The sequence below is a fragment of the Barbus barbus genome (genome assembly GCF_936440315.1).
Source record: "Barbus barbus genome assembly, chromosome: 48".
Taxonomy (NCBI): Eukaryota; Metazoa; Chordata; class Actinopteri; order Cypriniformes; family Cyprinidae; genus Barbus; species Barbus barbus.
Genome location: NC_136726.1, coordinates 15,952,134 through 15,968,343, shown reverse-complemented (window position 1 = coordinate 15,968,343; position 16,210 = coordinate 15,952,134). Strand labels below are relative to the sequence as shown.

The 16,210-nt window shown below is 36.6% G+C and overlaps 1 protein-coding gene across 1 annotated transcript in view; it reads left to right on the top strand.

Moving 5' to 3' along the window:
* LOC306866400 (junctophilin-3-like) overlaps positions 1 to 16,210 on the top strand; it is a 31,822-nt gene extending 15,612 nt beyond the window's left edge. Inside the window, exons 3-5 of the mRNA XM_079411588.1 lie at positions 8,729 to 8,853; positions 10,725 to 11,704; positions 14,699 to 16,210. Coding sequence (XP_079267714.1) covers positions 8,729 to 8,853; positions 10,725 to 11,704; positions 14,699 to 14,779 — 1,186 coding nt within the window. The 3' untranslated portion in view covers positions 14,780 to 16,210. The remainder of the gene's footprint in view (positions 1 to 8,728; positions 8,854 to 10,724; positions 11,705 to 14,698) is intronic.

Sequence of the window (16,210 nt, the reverse complement as noted above, 5' to 3'; positions counted from 1 at the left end):
GTTAGGCAAATGTGTGTAAGCACATATGTTGAGTTTGTGTGCTCGTGCCTGCCCATTGATGGTGGCTGCATATGTTTGCGTACGTGCGCGCTCATACAAACGTGCATAGGTATGCATGTGCTATATTAAGAGCGTCACTCACCTCACAAATCCCACTGACCTCATTATATTCTCAGCAATGCTATCACTACAGCTTAGCACTGGTCCTGCCAACACAGAGCAGACACATACACACAGCACTCCACAGCTGAAATAAAAGATAAAGCTGAAATAGAAATGTAAAATAAAGCATTATACTGTGGATTTATACATTTTTCATGTTCTAAGGTTATGTATTATTCCCATTTGCAAACTCTTAAAAAAAAAAAAAAAACACAAATTCAATGTTAAAATCAAAGTGGGCGTAATTTTGCTATGTGATTTCATTTTTCAAATAAATGTATTTAGCTTATTTTTATTTTGGTGTTAGTTTTAGTAAGTTTAGTACTTTAAATTAAACTTATTTTATTTTAGTTAATGCCAAAGCAACATTCTTCATTTTCATTTTTCACGTTGTTTTTCATTTAAAAAGGTATATATTATTTCAACTTTATTTCAGTTAGTTTATTACTTTAAATTAAACTTATTTTATTTCAGTTAGTTCTCAAGGCAACGTTTTTCATTTACATTACGGTTTTTTTTTTTTTTATATCAATAATTTTATTTCGGTCCTCACAGACAAATTTTCACTAAATAAATAAAAATACATAGTTACCGGAAAAAGGTGTAGGCAGAAGCCTTGCTTATTATGCCTACCCTTTATACATAGTTAACTGAATGGGCGACACTTTTCACCAAGTTAAATTACACAAAATAAACAATATTACAAAAACATTTCCCAAAATGTAAAAACATAATTCAAAACAAACATAAAAATACACACTCCAGCTATTACTTCAATTTTTTAACAATACAACCACAATTTATTAATACTGAGTCATATAATTGTTTATCATCTTATTTTTTTTATACATTTTCTTAAACTGGCAAAGTGAATTACATACTTTTAGTTCCTTATCACATTTATTCCATAGATGTACCCCTTTAACAGATAAGCACCTACTTTTTGCATTAGTTCTTGCCCTTACTTTTTTGAACATATACAATCATCTTAAATTATACTGACTTTCTCTTATTTTGAACAGCCTCTGAATACAATTTGGAAGTAAATTATTATAAACTTTGAACATTAACTGTAAAGTATATAAATCAACTAAATCTACAAATTCGAATGCATGTAAATTAATAATTTATTTGTTGGTTCGTAATAATCAACCCTTTTAACAATCCTAATAGCTTTCTTTTGTAACATATATATTGAATTTAAATTGGTTTTATATGCGTGACCCCACACCTCCACACAATAAATAATGTATAGAACTATGAGTGCACAATACAATATATATATAAAGTTTTTCATTCAAAATATGTTTTATTCTATTTAATATTGCAATAGATTTGGACATCTTTGTTTTTACATGATTAATGAGAGATATCAATTATAACACCCAAAAATGTATTTTCGTACACTCTATTTCCTCATTATTAATCATTAATTTCACTTTGTTACTTTGTCGATTAGTGAATATTATAAACTTTGTTTTACTTAAATTCAGTGAAAGTCTGTTATCAAACCATTTTTTGAAAACCCTCAATTCGATTTCCAGTGTATTCAGAAGCTGTTCCAATCTTTTCCCAGAACAATATAAATTAGTGTCATCAGCAAACAAAACTATTTTTAATACTTTATACACTTTACAAATATAATTTATGTACAGTACAAACAACTTCGGGCCTAGCACCGAACCTTGTGGAATACCACAGGCAGGGGCGGACTGGCCATCTGGAGCACCAGGAGTTTTCCCGGTCAGCCGTTGTACAATGTGGGCCGGCTCTTTGCGTAATATATATAAAACATGGATTATTAGTAAATGTACATATATCCTTCCATCGGCCCAGACGAATGGCCCGTGCGGCCCACTTCATTCAAAAATTCTAATTAATTTAGCGTGCTCCGGCTCAAAAGCACTCGTCAATGTCAAAATGTTTGAAATGGCCGAAGTGTAGATTTACTGTTCACAGACGCTGCGCGCGACTTGAATGCGAGCTGAGGTAAGATGAAAGCAGCTGAACATGACGCGAGACAATTCAGCAATATTTGCCAACCGTTTAGTTAAACGACAGACATTAATTTTCAGGAATGCAAACTACTACTGGCCTTTTCAAATTTCTCAGATTTTAATGCCATTATTTGAATCGTCATAATGTAGGCTACATAATACAGCATTTTCAGCAGACATGAGATAAGAGTTAATGTAAATCTGCTTTCTTCCGTGATTTCACGTGTTAAAAATCTAAAAAAATCATTCTCAATCAATACTGTAAATCTGAAGACTTTTGCTTTTGAGTGCTGTGCATAGGAAAGTGATTTATATTATAGGCCTAATAAAAATATAATTTGCTTATTAATTCACATGCATTAGCCTATTTTATATACACACTAGTGGTTAAGTTTGAAATAATTAAGGCTTTTTATTTATTTATTTATTCATTTGAAAGAAGATTGAATTTATTTGATAAATTCGGTAAAACAATAGCATAATATTATGAAATATTACACTTAAAATAGTGGTTTTCTATTTAGGATGTTTTAAAATGTAATTTATTTCTATGCTCAAAGCAGAATTTTCAGCATCATTACTCCAGTGTCCCTTCAGAAATCATTCTAATGCTGCCTAATTTCTTGCTTTTATTATCAGTTATTATTTGTGATCAATTATTAATAATGATGGTTTTATTATTGGTATAATGGCTCTTAGTTAAAGAACAGCATTTATTTGAAATATAAGTACTTTGTAATAAGTGTAAATATCTTTACTGCCACTTACTTACTTACTTTTGTCATTTAGCAGACGCTTTTGTCCAAAGCGACTTACAAATAAGAAAAAGTAACTAAAACTAAAAAGTTACAACTCTATAAATACTATCTACCCACATATTTAAGAAAATAAAGAAATTAAATAAAATTGACACATGCAACATTTCAATAATAAACATATAAATGAAAAAATTAAATAAAAAGCGATACTACTATCCCTTGCCGGTGTCCCTGCCCGGTGGAGTCGCACGGTAGAGTCGATGGTCTTTACACTCTTTACTTTTTTACTTTTGTCATTTAGCAGACAAAATACTTTTGCCACTTAAATCAATTTAATCAAAGTCGCTTTTTGTATTCTATAATCTTTTATTAATTCAACATTGTTGAAGAAAAATATTAATTTATATTTTTTTAATCTTACCCAAGACTGAATGGTATCACATTTTCCACCAAAAAATTAAGCAGCACAACAGTTTACAACACTCATAATAATCAGACATGTTTCTTGAGCAGCAAATAAGCATATCAGAATGATTTCTGAAGGATCATGTGACACTGAATACTGGAGAAATGATGCTGAAAATTCAGCTTTGATCACAGAAATCAATAAATTTTACTATATATTCACATAGAAGACACATATTTTAAATTGTAACATTATATATTTTGCAGTACTGTTTACTGTATTTTTCATCATCAAACTAATTTGTATACTCTTTTCCACAATTGGAGCTCTATTCCTTGAAATGATAGATGTCCTTCAAAAGGACAAATACTGTATATGACCAACAGAAAGGCACCATAAAAACAGTCCACATTCTGCACTATTCAAGTCTTCTAGACAATATCATATGGACTGATGATATTGGTATTTAACTTTAGTGACATTAAACTGTCCCTTGTAAAATTTCTTTAAAATTATTTACCATTTGTCATACACCAGAAAAGACCAACTATAATGTCAAGAATATGCCACTCATTTATGGTGTGGTGTGGTGTGTTGCATTGCGGACCGGGTTTGGTGGGCCGCTCTGTGCCAAAAAGTCCAGGGTCACTTTTTGGCCCCAGTCCACCCCTGGTTAATGTTCTCATGTTTCTTTTACGTCATAAATCATTGACTGTTTCTAAATGTCCCACGGCATTGTGTCTGGGTGGACTGGGGCGAGAGCTTTGAATTCTGAATATTAGCATATATTAGCTCTTTTTGTGTCAAAAGTGCAAGAAAAATCTTGTTTTCCATTATAAATGCGGTTTCAGGAGGCTGGAAGATCCATCTTTTTAAATTGATGGATCAGTTGTACTGTGGGTTGTGGATGTGTGAATTTGAGCCTAAAAAAGAACAGAGGGTGTTCAGATCATTTAGTAAAGACACGAGAGTAGGAGAATGTGAATGAGAGGCAGGGCTCTTCGTGTATGAAAGAGACTGAAAGAACCGATGGGAGGTGCCTGCACGTGTCTGAGTGTCGAGAGGCAGGACGGAAGAAAAAAAGAGAGTGAGAATCTGTGTTAGCGTCAGGGAAAGATGAGAGCGTTTACACGTGGATGATTGTTAAATGAATGTGTTAAAAAGGGAAGTTCACACACATGAAAATGCATCCAAAATGCTGAAACAAAACCCATACGATTCACTTTCTTCAGTGGAACACAAAGTACATTTTTTTTAAAATATCCTTGCCACTTTTTTCAATATAATGAAAATGTGAATGGAGATTGGAGAAGACCGCTTAAAAAGCAATACAAAGGAGAGGAAAATGAGTGAATAACTTAATTTTCACTACTTGCCTCTTTCCATATTTAACTGAAATTTTCTAACATTTAAATTCAGTGAATTTTATCATTTTAAATATGACTTTGCCCAGTGATGTATGAAGAAGAAACCTAATTCAAGATATATACTACAGACCAAAAGTTTAGGTTTAGTAAGATTTGTTTTTAAGGTTGTTTTAATGTTTTTACAAAGAGACAAAAAAAATAATAATATTGTGAAATATTATTATAATTACTGTTTCCTACTTCCGTATATTTTAATGCAATTTATTCCTGTAATGTAAAGCTGAATTTTCAGCATCATTATCAGTGTCACATGATCCTTCAGAAATCATTCTAATATGCTGATTTGCTGCTGAAGAAACATTTTTATTAATACCAATTGATAATTAATAATTTAATACAGTGCTGCTTAATATTTTTGTGCAAACCATGATACATTTTTTTCAGGATTATCTGATACATAGATAGTTTAAACAACTTAATTTATTTGAAATAAAAATCTTTTGGAATAATGTGTTTATTATTATATTTGATCAATTTAATGCATCCTTGCAGTTTTCAACAATTTTTTTTTTCCTGACCCCAAACCTTTGAACAGTAGATATCAAAAACAAAACTTCTCTGCAGTTTTGCTTCTCAAGTAAATTAGATATTTTAACTTAAAAAAAAAAAAACAAGATTAAAAAAAAAAAAAAAAAACTTTCATTATACGAAAAAGAGCATTTACATTTATGCATTTAGCAGACGACTTACATTGCATTCAAGTTACAGTTTTTACATTTCATCAACTCTTGCTTTCCCTGGGAATCGAACCCATGACCTTGGTGTTGCTAGCGCCATGCTCTACTATTTGAGCTACAGGAAAGCTACAGAACTGAAAAAAAGCAGCCAGGATATTCTTCGGCAAGTTCACCTTTTGTGTTCTGCATGAAAATTCAATTAATTCAGGTTTGGAACAACACAAGGGTGAATAAATGACTATTTTAATTTGTGGCTGAACTATCCCTTTAACTGTATTGAGCTAGAGAGACTTGCTGTCAAACAATGTTTAGTCTCTGTTTCCATCAGAAAGTGTGTAGAAACATTGCTACCGTTCAGCAGTATATAAATAGAGCGGCAACCAGCACAGCTTGACCCAATCTCACAGCACCTGGATCAGTGTGTGTGTGTGTGTGTGATGAAACACCATTTAGAGGCCCTCTATTAGTGAATGGACGGTTTCTCGCATCCAGCCCTCACTCTCTGACGGTGCTCTCAACACCTCCAGAAGCATCCCACAATCCTCCTCTCATTCTCCTCTGTTATCTAATTGTTTGTCCTTTTTATACCCCACGCAATCTTATTCTCTCCTTCACTTTCTCTCCTCTGCTGTTGCCAGGACAACCGGCAAGGCAAGGGGTGAATGCAATCCTAAGATCTCTTCATCTGACCTACCTCACCGTCTCTCTCTCACAAACACACTCGAATGCTCTCGCACCCACATGTTCTGACCACACTACACTCTACAAACCCTATTTTAACCTTCTCATGTTAAAACACTCACACACACATGCACTTAGACTGGGGGAAGACAGCCTAGAGCAGAAAAGAAGAGGGTGCAATCGATGAGCATCGACATGCAATACTGCACCAAGACAGCCACTGCACAAACAAGGAGAGAGAGAATGAGACCAGGGAAAAAGTTCAGTGAGAAAGGGAGAGCATTCTCTTACCTGGGGTTCATACGGTCAATTTGCATAAATAATCTGCCTAGAAGTCTGTTAAAACAACATAACATGTTCATTAAAACGCTGAAAATAAGTTATTTTGTTTCATTTTTCAGCAAAAAATATTTTTAAATAACATTTAATAATATATGAACAATTTTATTTATTGTTTAATAAAATTTGTATTAATTTAAAGCATACAATTTGAAATAAATGTCTAAATTAACTACTAATCAAAAAAACTAAATTAAATTATTACTATTTTATACTTTAATATTTATTCAGTAAAATGTAAAATTTGATACATTTTATTGTTAAATAATATTTATATTAACAATTTTAAATAACCTTTTAATTACGACTAAATTACTACTAATAATCGAATTCAATTATTTTAATGAACTAAAATTGAATTATGAATACTTTGTTTTAATACTTATAATATGTAATACTTAAATATTAATTGTTTCAAATTTGTAATGATAATTTTATTTATACAATTTGAATAACTACTTATAAACTTTAACTACCAATAAACAATTTCAAACAAAAAAATTAATTAATACTACTTTATACTTTAATGTATAAAATTTAAACAATAAAAGGAGAGTTTGAGAGCACTAGCTCTTTTATTGTCTCAGACCACATTGATTTCCTCAGTGAATTATTTAGCAGCCGAAGCAAGCACTGTTGCCTGTTCTTACAGGTCCAGATGGGAATCATTGAACAATACTTGTGTATTGTAGAGGATAATTATACAAATTTTTGGGCTTTTGATTATTTATTCAGAAAATGTTTAGCCTAGTTTAAAAAAAAAATCCCTCAAACACAATAGTCACTGGAGGAAGTTTCAATAAACTGTTCTGCAACCACTTGACAGCATGTGATATTTACATTCGAACATGGTTATTTAAACTGCAGTAAAGTTGGTTTTCAGATCACAAAGTGGAGTCTTGGCAAGTTTACGGAGTTAAAACAAGTGAGAATTACAGTGTCAGAAAGGCATGACTCTGTGGAGTCCCGAGAGCGTCTCTCAGAGTGAGGGTGTGTGACTGCTGTGTAATTGTTTGCCTTCAGCCTGTATTTATTGTCAACCCTTGGATAATCGGAGTGTCAAGATTTTGGTAGGTGCTGAAGCGTGTGCCTTATAAATTTAATGACCAGATTGTTAATTGACTAAACCATATGCTCGTGTGCTTTTTGCTGTGCTCTGCTTCATACAGCAAGGTTTTCCCAATTAAAACCGAACAACCAAATCATCATCCATTTAGTGTGGTAATACTATAATGGTAGGCATATACTAAAGTATACTTTTGGATTAAAGAACCTTCAGTGTAAAGCTTCATGTAATGTGATATATTTTTGAATAAAACTAGATGGGCCTATTGCACAAGAAAAAAAAATTACTTTGTGGAACTTGATCAAATATTGATTAAATTATGTCAAGTTTGTGTTACGAACGGAACACACAGAATGGAGCCAGAACTTGAATGAGACAGAAACAATGCTTTTAAAAATATCTGGAAAAAAATAAATAAAACCTTTCAGAGGAAGAAAACGTTATTGCACTTTGATTTAAAAGGATAGTTCACCCAAAAATGAAAAATCTGTCATTAATTACTCACCCTCATGTCGTTCCAAACCTGTAAGACCTTTGTTCATCTTGGGAACACAAATTAGGATATTTTTGATTAAACCCGAGAGTTATTTTTACCCTGCATAGACAGCAACGCAACTGACATGTTCAAGGCCCAGAAAGGTATAAAGGACATCGTTAAAATAGTCCATATGACATCAGTTGTTCTACCTTAATTTTATGAAGCAACGATAATACTTTTTGAATCCACGTCAAAGACTGACTCAGAAGAGAAGAAATTGTTGAATAAAGTTAGTTATTTTTGTTTTCGTTGCACACAAAAAGTATTGTTGTCGTTCGAAGATGAACGAATGTCTTACAGGTTTGGAACGACATCAGGGTAATTAATGACAGAATTATCTTTTTTGGGTGAACTATCCCTTTAAAATTAAAGATGTGCATAGATTATTCATTTACAATAAGACCATAATTTTAAAAAAATATTCCTGGTCTATATACATATATATATATATATATATATATATATATATATATATATATATAGAGAGAGAGAGAGAGAGAGAGAGAGAGAGAGAGAGAGAGAATATTTAACCTAAATATTAAAAATTTTGTCTATATATACTGCATATATAAATTGCACACTTCACCTTAAATGCAAGACCACAAGCCCTGTCCTTTTCTAACTCTGTCTTTCTCTCCACATTTCAACATCTTTGTCCCGGACCGCTACGTCCACAGGACAGCTCACGCCAGAGGCAAAGCCGATGCCGCAACGACAACAGCGCAGAAAGCCCAAGAAGAGTGCAGGCTGGCCCGGATCACCGCCAAAGAGTTCTCCCCCTCTTTCCAGCACCGAGGAAACAGTGAGTGCAACCAGCCCTGTCTGGAGACTAAAAATAACAGGGGCTTCAAACTGATTGACAGTGTGACTAAGCTTTCCAGTTAGCTATATATAGCTATCTTTTCCAGTTAAATATTCCAATAAGTTGCAATCATTTGAAAAGGTGCTAATATTTTTAATCAATTCTCAAAAAGACGAGCACGATTTAGCGCTGATCATTTTATGCCAGCACTAGATATCGGTCAGAGGTAGATTTATATAAGTGTGTGTGTAATAGCTCAGGAGAAGAATGGCAGAGTGTTGGTGAAAGCGTCTGTGTGTGTGAGTGTAGGTGCCGGATGGGTTCAGGACTGTAGGGGTCGATGCCCCTACTGTGCCATGCGGGGGGAATGAGTGATAGAAGAGGCAATAAGAAGATGAGGGGAGGTCAGCGTTGACCTTTCCGACAAGCCCACGCGAAGCTAGCCAACATACACAATGAAATTTATGCATGCACACACAATACCCACACACACACACATATTCACACCACCCACATACATAAACACACATACTGTATACGCAGTCACACTTTCGGTCACTGTCACACCCCCACACATCTGCAAGAATTTATACACTCTCAGATCGCATCCCATCACAAAACACCTCTTTACAGGAGAGCTATAAGCACTCACGCTGTGCTGGATCAGTGTATTCGACCTCCTGGAAGGGTTGATATTTCTAAATGATAAAGTTTGCCATGTGATGACCTTAGACATGTTAGAACAAACTTGGTTGAGATGTGCTGACTTGCAACAGATTTGTAAATTGTTTACAGTTGGAGTACAAGCCTTTATGAGGTTAAGTTGAAAGTTATGTACTTACGGGTGCATAGGGATGTGTGCCTGTAGCGCAAACAGACAAATCTTTTGGTCTCTGAGCTGATTAGAGCAGCCATGGTGCTGACTCTGGAAAGCTTTGATAAGTTACACTGTATCAAGCTTACTAGGAACGGCCCATGTGCTTCAAGCAATCAAGGGTTGTACATGGAAAATTCACCCTAAAATGTTAATTCTTTTATGATTAACTCTCTTTTATTGTTGTTTCAAACCTGTTAGGCAAATATTATTTCTGTGGAACACAGGAAGAGAATTCCTGAAGAATATTCTTGAAGCTCTTTCCTATAAATCTACAGTTTTAAAAGTGACCAAAACTCCAATAAAGACCATAACAAAACATTAGGGATGCACCACTATAAAAATTCTGCCAAATATGATAAGCTACCAAACATAATTTGCATGTTTGAACAAGCACACCACTTTTGGTTTAGTGTCAATGACGTCAAACCTAGCATGGCACACCAACATAAATCCAAATGATTACGGACTTCGTAATGGCAATTACTATCCCATTGCTTCAGAAAACTTAAAACATAGCGCATGACTCATATGGGAAAAGAAGTTGCACTGAAATGTACAGTGTACAAAAATGTACATAATTAAGATTATACAGAAATTCTTTTAAGCAGACCTAAATCAAATTCTTATTTTTATATGCATAGTTACAGAACTGCTCTTAGTTCTAAATCAAATTCTTATTTTTATATGCATAGTTACAGAACTGCTCTTAGTTCTAAATCAAATTCTTATTTTTATATGCATAGTTACAGAACTGCTCTTAGTTCTGTAACTATGCATATAAAAATAAGAATTTGATTTAGGTCTGCTCAAAAGAATTTCTGTATAATCTTAATTATGTACATTTTTGTATTTATTAAATTTTTTCCTTAAGACAGATGGAAGCTTATGCTTATCCATCCCATACACCACCTTTGCAGAAAGAAGTACAACATTTAAAGTGTGTGGCATGCCTACATGTTTTAAAATTAAAACTTGTCTCTCTGTCTCTGAGTAGGAGTGGAGTGCCAGCGACCCAAACAGCAGAACTCGAGTGAGAACGACGTGGAAGTTATCTCCAGTGGGACCGCGGATAGCACTGAGCTCTATATGAAGGGCTCGACGCCCCCAGACCTTACTCCAGACGTGAGCCCCACTCCTAGTCGGCCCTCAACACCTCACCGAAGCCCGACCACAAAATCTTCCCACCGCACCAAAAACGCCCGCTTTCTACGACAAACTGCAGTGGACGAGGAGCGTGGCGGAACGCAAGAGATTCAGGTGCTGATGGAGGGGAGAGGTGGTGGTGGTGGTTCGGGTGGAGGTGGAGGTGGAGATTACCTGAGGGCTAACAGTTGGAGCGAGGACAAGCGTCCCTCCCGTGGGGGCAGTAGTAGAGGTGGTAGTCGGGGCAGCAGCCGCTCCACAACTCCTTCAGTGCAAGACGAGGTACGGGTTGGGGCAGCGCGGGCCAATGGCCACAAGCACTCCTCCAATCATAAGCCTCGAGACCACAGCTCCTCCAATCACAAAACCCAGCGGGAAAGGAGGCCAGATGGACCCTCATCTTCCTGGACATCTCAACGGGTACATGGAGACAGTTTGGCTCATTCCCGTCTCTTAGAGCAGGACGAGGAAAAACTGAGCAATTACGAAATGGAGATGAGGCCGCTGCAGCCAATGGACTCTCATAACTCCCAAAAGCCCTATGGGCATGGGGAGGAATGGCATAGTCACACAGAGTCCCGTGGACATACACAACAGCGACGGGGTAAAAATCGTGACCGGGAACAGGATGTCCGGGAAGCCTCAGGGCCCAGGGACGCCCAGGAGGGGCCGGCTCCGGACTCAGTGCAAAAGCTGGACAGTCTACGAGTGGGGGAAAAGCTAGAGGCTCGGCCCCTCCGTAGGGACCTCACACTCTCACCCCCACAGAAATCCCCACCTATTGCACTAGAGCACGACGATGAGAATCAGTCTCAGCTCAAAGTGAACTCGGTAAGTGAAGATGCACTACACAGACAACAGGAATAGTTTCCCTAAAATGGAAAGTTTTGTTATCATTTACTTAACCTCGTGTCGATCCAAACTTGTATGACTTACTTTCTTCTGTGCAGCACAAAAAGAGAAATAAGAAAGACTCGATACATTTACAGCTTTCAGGCTTTAAAAAGGATGCTAAACACCCTAAAAGTTTGGTAAAAGAGGCCGATATGAGCTCTGGATAAGAAACGGATGACAAAAACTTTCTATTTATTAAACTTAAATAGAATATATTAAACTTTCTATGGGACTATTCTAAGGGCCTGAGGAGGGAGAGGCGGCCCAAACGCGATTTCTACCAAGGGCAATATGCTGTTCAAGGTGCCCAGATACCATAGTGGTGCCCCTGATTTTAAACACGTTTCACAACCTTAACATTTCAGTAAAGATTGTCCAATAAAATATTTGAATGTTGAATCATAAAATCCAATTACACAATTTTGAAATAGATCAAATACATTTCTAATCGACTGCAAACGCACCAGGTATTTTAGTATGCATCGGTGCCTGAGAGCGCATGAGTAGGAAGAATAACCTCCACAAACACAGCGTAGGTGTTTGGAGTCCCAAGGGAATACAGGACCTGACAACAGCCCGAGACACACAACCTGGATACATACCCCAACTTCAAACTGGCCCATTCCACTGCCTAGCGGCCCTAGTATCTCTTGCTGCACTAAGAACACCTTGGTAACAGCAAATTGGCAAAGTGGCTCCTTCCACAACACAGCCCTGCATTGGCTGTCCCACACTCTGTTGCTAGGGAACAGCTTATGCCTTGCTTGGGTTATGGCCAATCAAATGACAAGAGTGAGTTCTAGGAAGGAGGGGGTTTCTGTTTGTAGCCGCAGAGAGGCAAACAATGCAGCAGACTTGTGTAAGACAGGTTAACATGAAACAGAAACACATCCGCACGATAGCTAGCCCCGATTACGCTGTCAATGTTTTTAACAACATTTATGCATTCCGGAGATATCTAAACAACTGATTAGTTTAGCACATGAGGAGAAAGAACAGGCCCTACACAGCGCATAACTGTCTGACTACAATAAAACAACTGTGGAAAGCAAAATGTGTTTGCTCAACAGGAAGATGCGCTAAATGTGACTATGAGATACGCTTGTCCTAATTCATTGTGCAAAATCAGCGCTCACGGCGTCTTCTTAAAACTACTGTGTCCGGTTCACTTGTCACAGCCTAATTTCATGCCTCACATGTGTCTTGCATGTGCAGCGTGCATGTTCCTCTGCTCAATGGTTGTAAACATTGTCAATGGCACGCTTACATGAGCCCATCAATTAAAAAGCGCTCTCAACAAACCTGGCTCTTTGCATATACGTTGGTCCTTACGAGGGCTGACACAATGCTGTACAGACTCTCATTTCCATTGAGATAATACCGTATCTCTGGTGAGCCGAGGGGAATGGAATAATCATGCGGCTTTCTTTTATACATGCACTGTAGAGTGCAAATGTGTTTTGCACTCTACAGTGAATCTGCACTCTATGTGAATCTAGGACTTTAGTATGTTGACTGCTTAATACACTGTGGAGCAAATTCACAAAACAGTTGCGCAATTTTAGCATGTGATACTTCAGCGCAAAGTCACTCAGCAGGTGCAAAACATGCTAGAATATCAGCATGGGTATTTTAGTCCTTTCTATGCAAATTAGGTTAATAGAGAGCAGTGTATTCACACAAAGTGAGTACTATTTGCTTGCCGCTCTTAATGTTAACTATTTGCAGTGCACCCACAACCAACTAAGATTGAGAAGAGCGCTATAACCAACTAATATCCAGACACACAGGGAAGTAGAGCACACTTTAGGCATTTTAAAGAGCCGGTTTATGTGCCTAGACTGAAGCAATGCAGTACTGTCCCAGGAAAGCAGTGTAACTCCAAATATATATATATATATATACACTGTATATATATATAAGCCCCAAGAAGCCGTGGTTGCCCAAAACCTCCTTGGCTGTTATAAATTGTAAAAAAAAAAAATTGTCACTGCATTGTAAAAAAAAAAAAATAAATTGAGCCAACTTAAAATTAAGGCAACCAGCTTCAGCAGATTTTTGAGTTCTCTCAACTTATTTTTGTAGGAGATTCTCAACTTTTTGTTGTATAAACTTAAAACAACAAGTTGAGAAAACTCAAAAATCTGCTGAAGCTGGTTGCCTTAATTTTAAGTTGGCTCAATTTTTTTTTTTTTTTACAGTGTGTAAACCATGGCTTCACGGGGCTTGTTGCTTCGTGACCCACTATACACTATGTACTTATGTACTCAACCATGTAGTGTATGAATTATATAAGGTTATTTTGTCATTCATAAACAGTCTGATAGCCCCTCCCCCTTTGCTACGTAATTAACACTGTAACAGTTGAGTGCATGCAGTGTTCAACATTACACACTTCGTTTTTTGTCGTTGTGGAATTTTCAGTGTGAACACACTACTCACACTATTTATATTATAAAACGTTATAAAATAGTGCATAAATACATGATTTGGGACACACCTTAAGTGATCAACTTGCCAAATGTTAGCTAACAACAAATGCTAAGCAAGTACACCAAGTGATTAGCTTGCAAAAACTACAAAAACATAAAAAAATATAAATTATCTATTTCTTTGGGCATTAATGATCATAATAATGTAGTTTAGTCGACATACATCATACAGCAATTTTGTAAGATTTCTAATCAGGCACTAAAATGAGTACCCTTAGCCAGTGAAGTCGCTCTGGGGTCATTGTTGTGGAATTACACCAAGCAGATTGTGTTCAGAACTGATTTTTGGGCATATTTGCACTCTTACCTGATTTGCATAATTTATTTTAGTGAATCAAGTTCTAAAACACAGCATGCAAATAAGCACTTTGTTTTTTTGTGATATGCACACTGTATAAACAAATACTGAACTTTCTCTTTTTTCTTTCTCTCTCAACAGGGCTCCAACTCTATTCTGGTAGTCATGGTGATTTTGCTCAACATTGGAGTCGCCATTTTGTTTGTCCATTTTTTTATTTAAACTCTGCATTGCCTGCATCAATTCCTCTTGTCCAGCTACACTATTATCAAATCAATACTAGTGTCATCACAACTGATCTGGTCCCGGACCGTTTTTTTAAACAAACAACCAGTGTACTTCTATTGAAGTTACAGCACGTCAATACAAGGACTGAGGAAGGCAACGACACAAAACTGGACTCAGCAGTTCAGTCTGCTTTTCTGTCTCCAAAGAGCTCGTTTTGATTTCATAAGTTCTTTTTTATCTGAAATAGTTACAAGCATCCTTTTGAACTTCTAGTTTTATCCTATGTATTCATTCACTCATTTATGCTGTTATAAATTGATATACTTGTTTCTCTTTTTTATTTCATATTCCTTACCTTTTTCTTGACAATGCTGGTGGCTTTTTTCAGTTTTCGTTTGGGTTTGGTTTGTATTTGGGTGTTGGACTCATTTGAATGGTGGCTTTGGTGAGGGAGGGTGTGCAAGGTGGCGTAAGGGTGAAGGGCGACCACTTTTCGGGTGACGGCAGCGTTACACAGCTATGATGTCAACAGGTTCAAAGTGATGGGAAACGGCCCCTGTCTAACCCCACCCGCCTCCCTCGCGCACCTCTCCTAAGCATTGCTTATGTTTCTCCATGTCCTCGTTTTTGACACTCATTGGAATAACACACCAAGTGCTCCTATCATTTTCTGTACACCTCCATTTTCCTTCTGTGTGGTACGTTAACTACCAGCAAACTCCAGAATGTCATTGTGGGCCTGAAATGAGAATTAGAGATACGAGTCTACAAAGCTTTTTGATGTCTAAAAATGTTGCATATGTCGAAAAGAAGTTGGCTAAACAAGCACAACCAAAGTGGGTTAGTAAAAGTTTAAGTCTGGTAATCACAAAGACACAGCGCCACCAGCGTTTCAGCATCTGCAACATTTGCACTCGGGCGAATCTGACCCATATGCATCTGGAAAAATTCCCAGATCCAAAAGTTCTACAATCTGAAAGGGCTTCATCATTAATCTTGCTCCAAATGAAACGTAAGTTTTTTTTCCAGCAGAATAAACCATAACACGGTTCGACTCAATCTTTTCATAAACAGGTTCTGGCTGCATGTAAGATTATACACTGTACATTCAACACAACGTAGCATGGGTTTGATCTTTGGAAGCATTTTCCTAAGTTTGAGCTTTTCTGCAACATTATATGTTACTTAAACTTTGTTTGAATGTTGTATGAGGGCAAGCACATGACATTCTGTGAGGTCATCATTACAGTGCCCCCTTACTCTCTTTGATGAAATCGCAAGAATGTGCAAGCACCTGCCGACCTCACCATGCACACCTGAAAGCCACATGCTGCGCGAGATGCTGGCGTTCCCGGCCAGACATTCAAGAGACTGTTAACGTTTTTTTTCCCAACTGCTGCTTTCAAAAAACAAATATTTATTGAT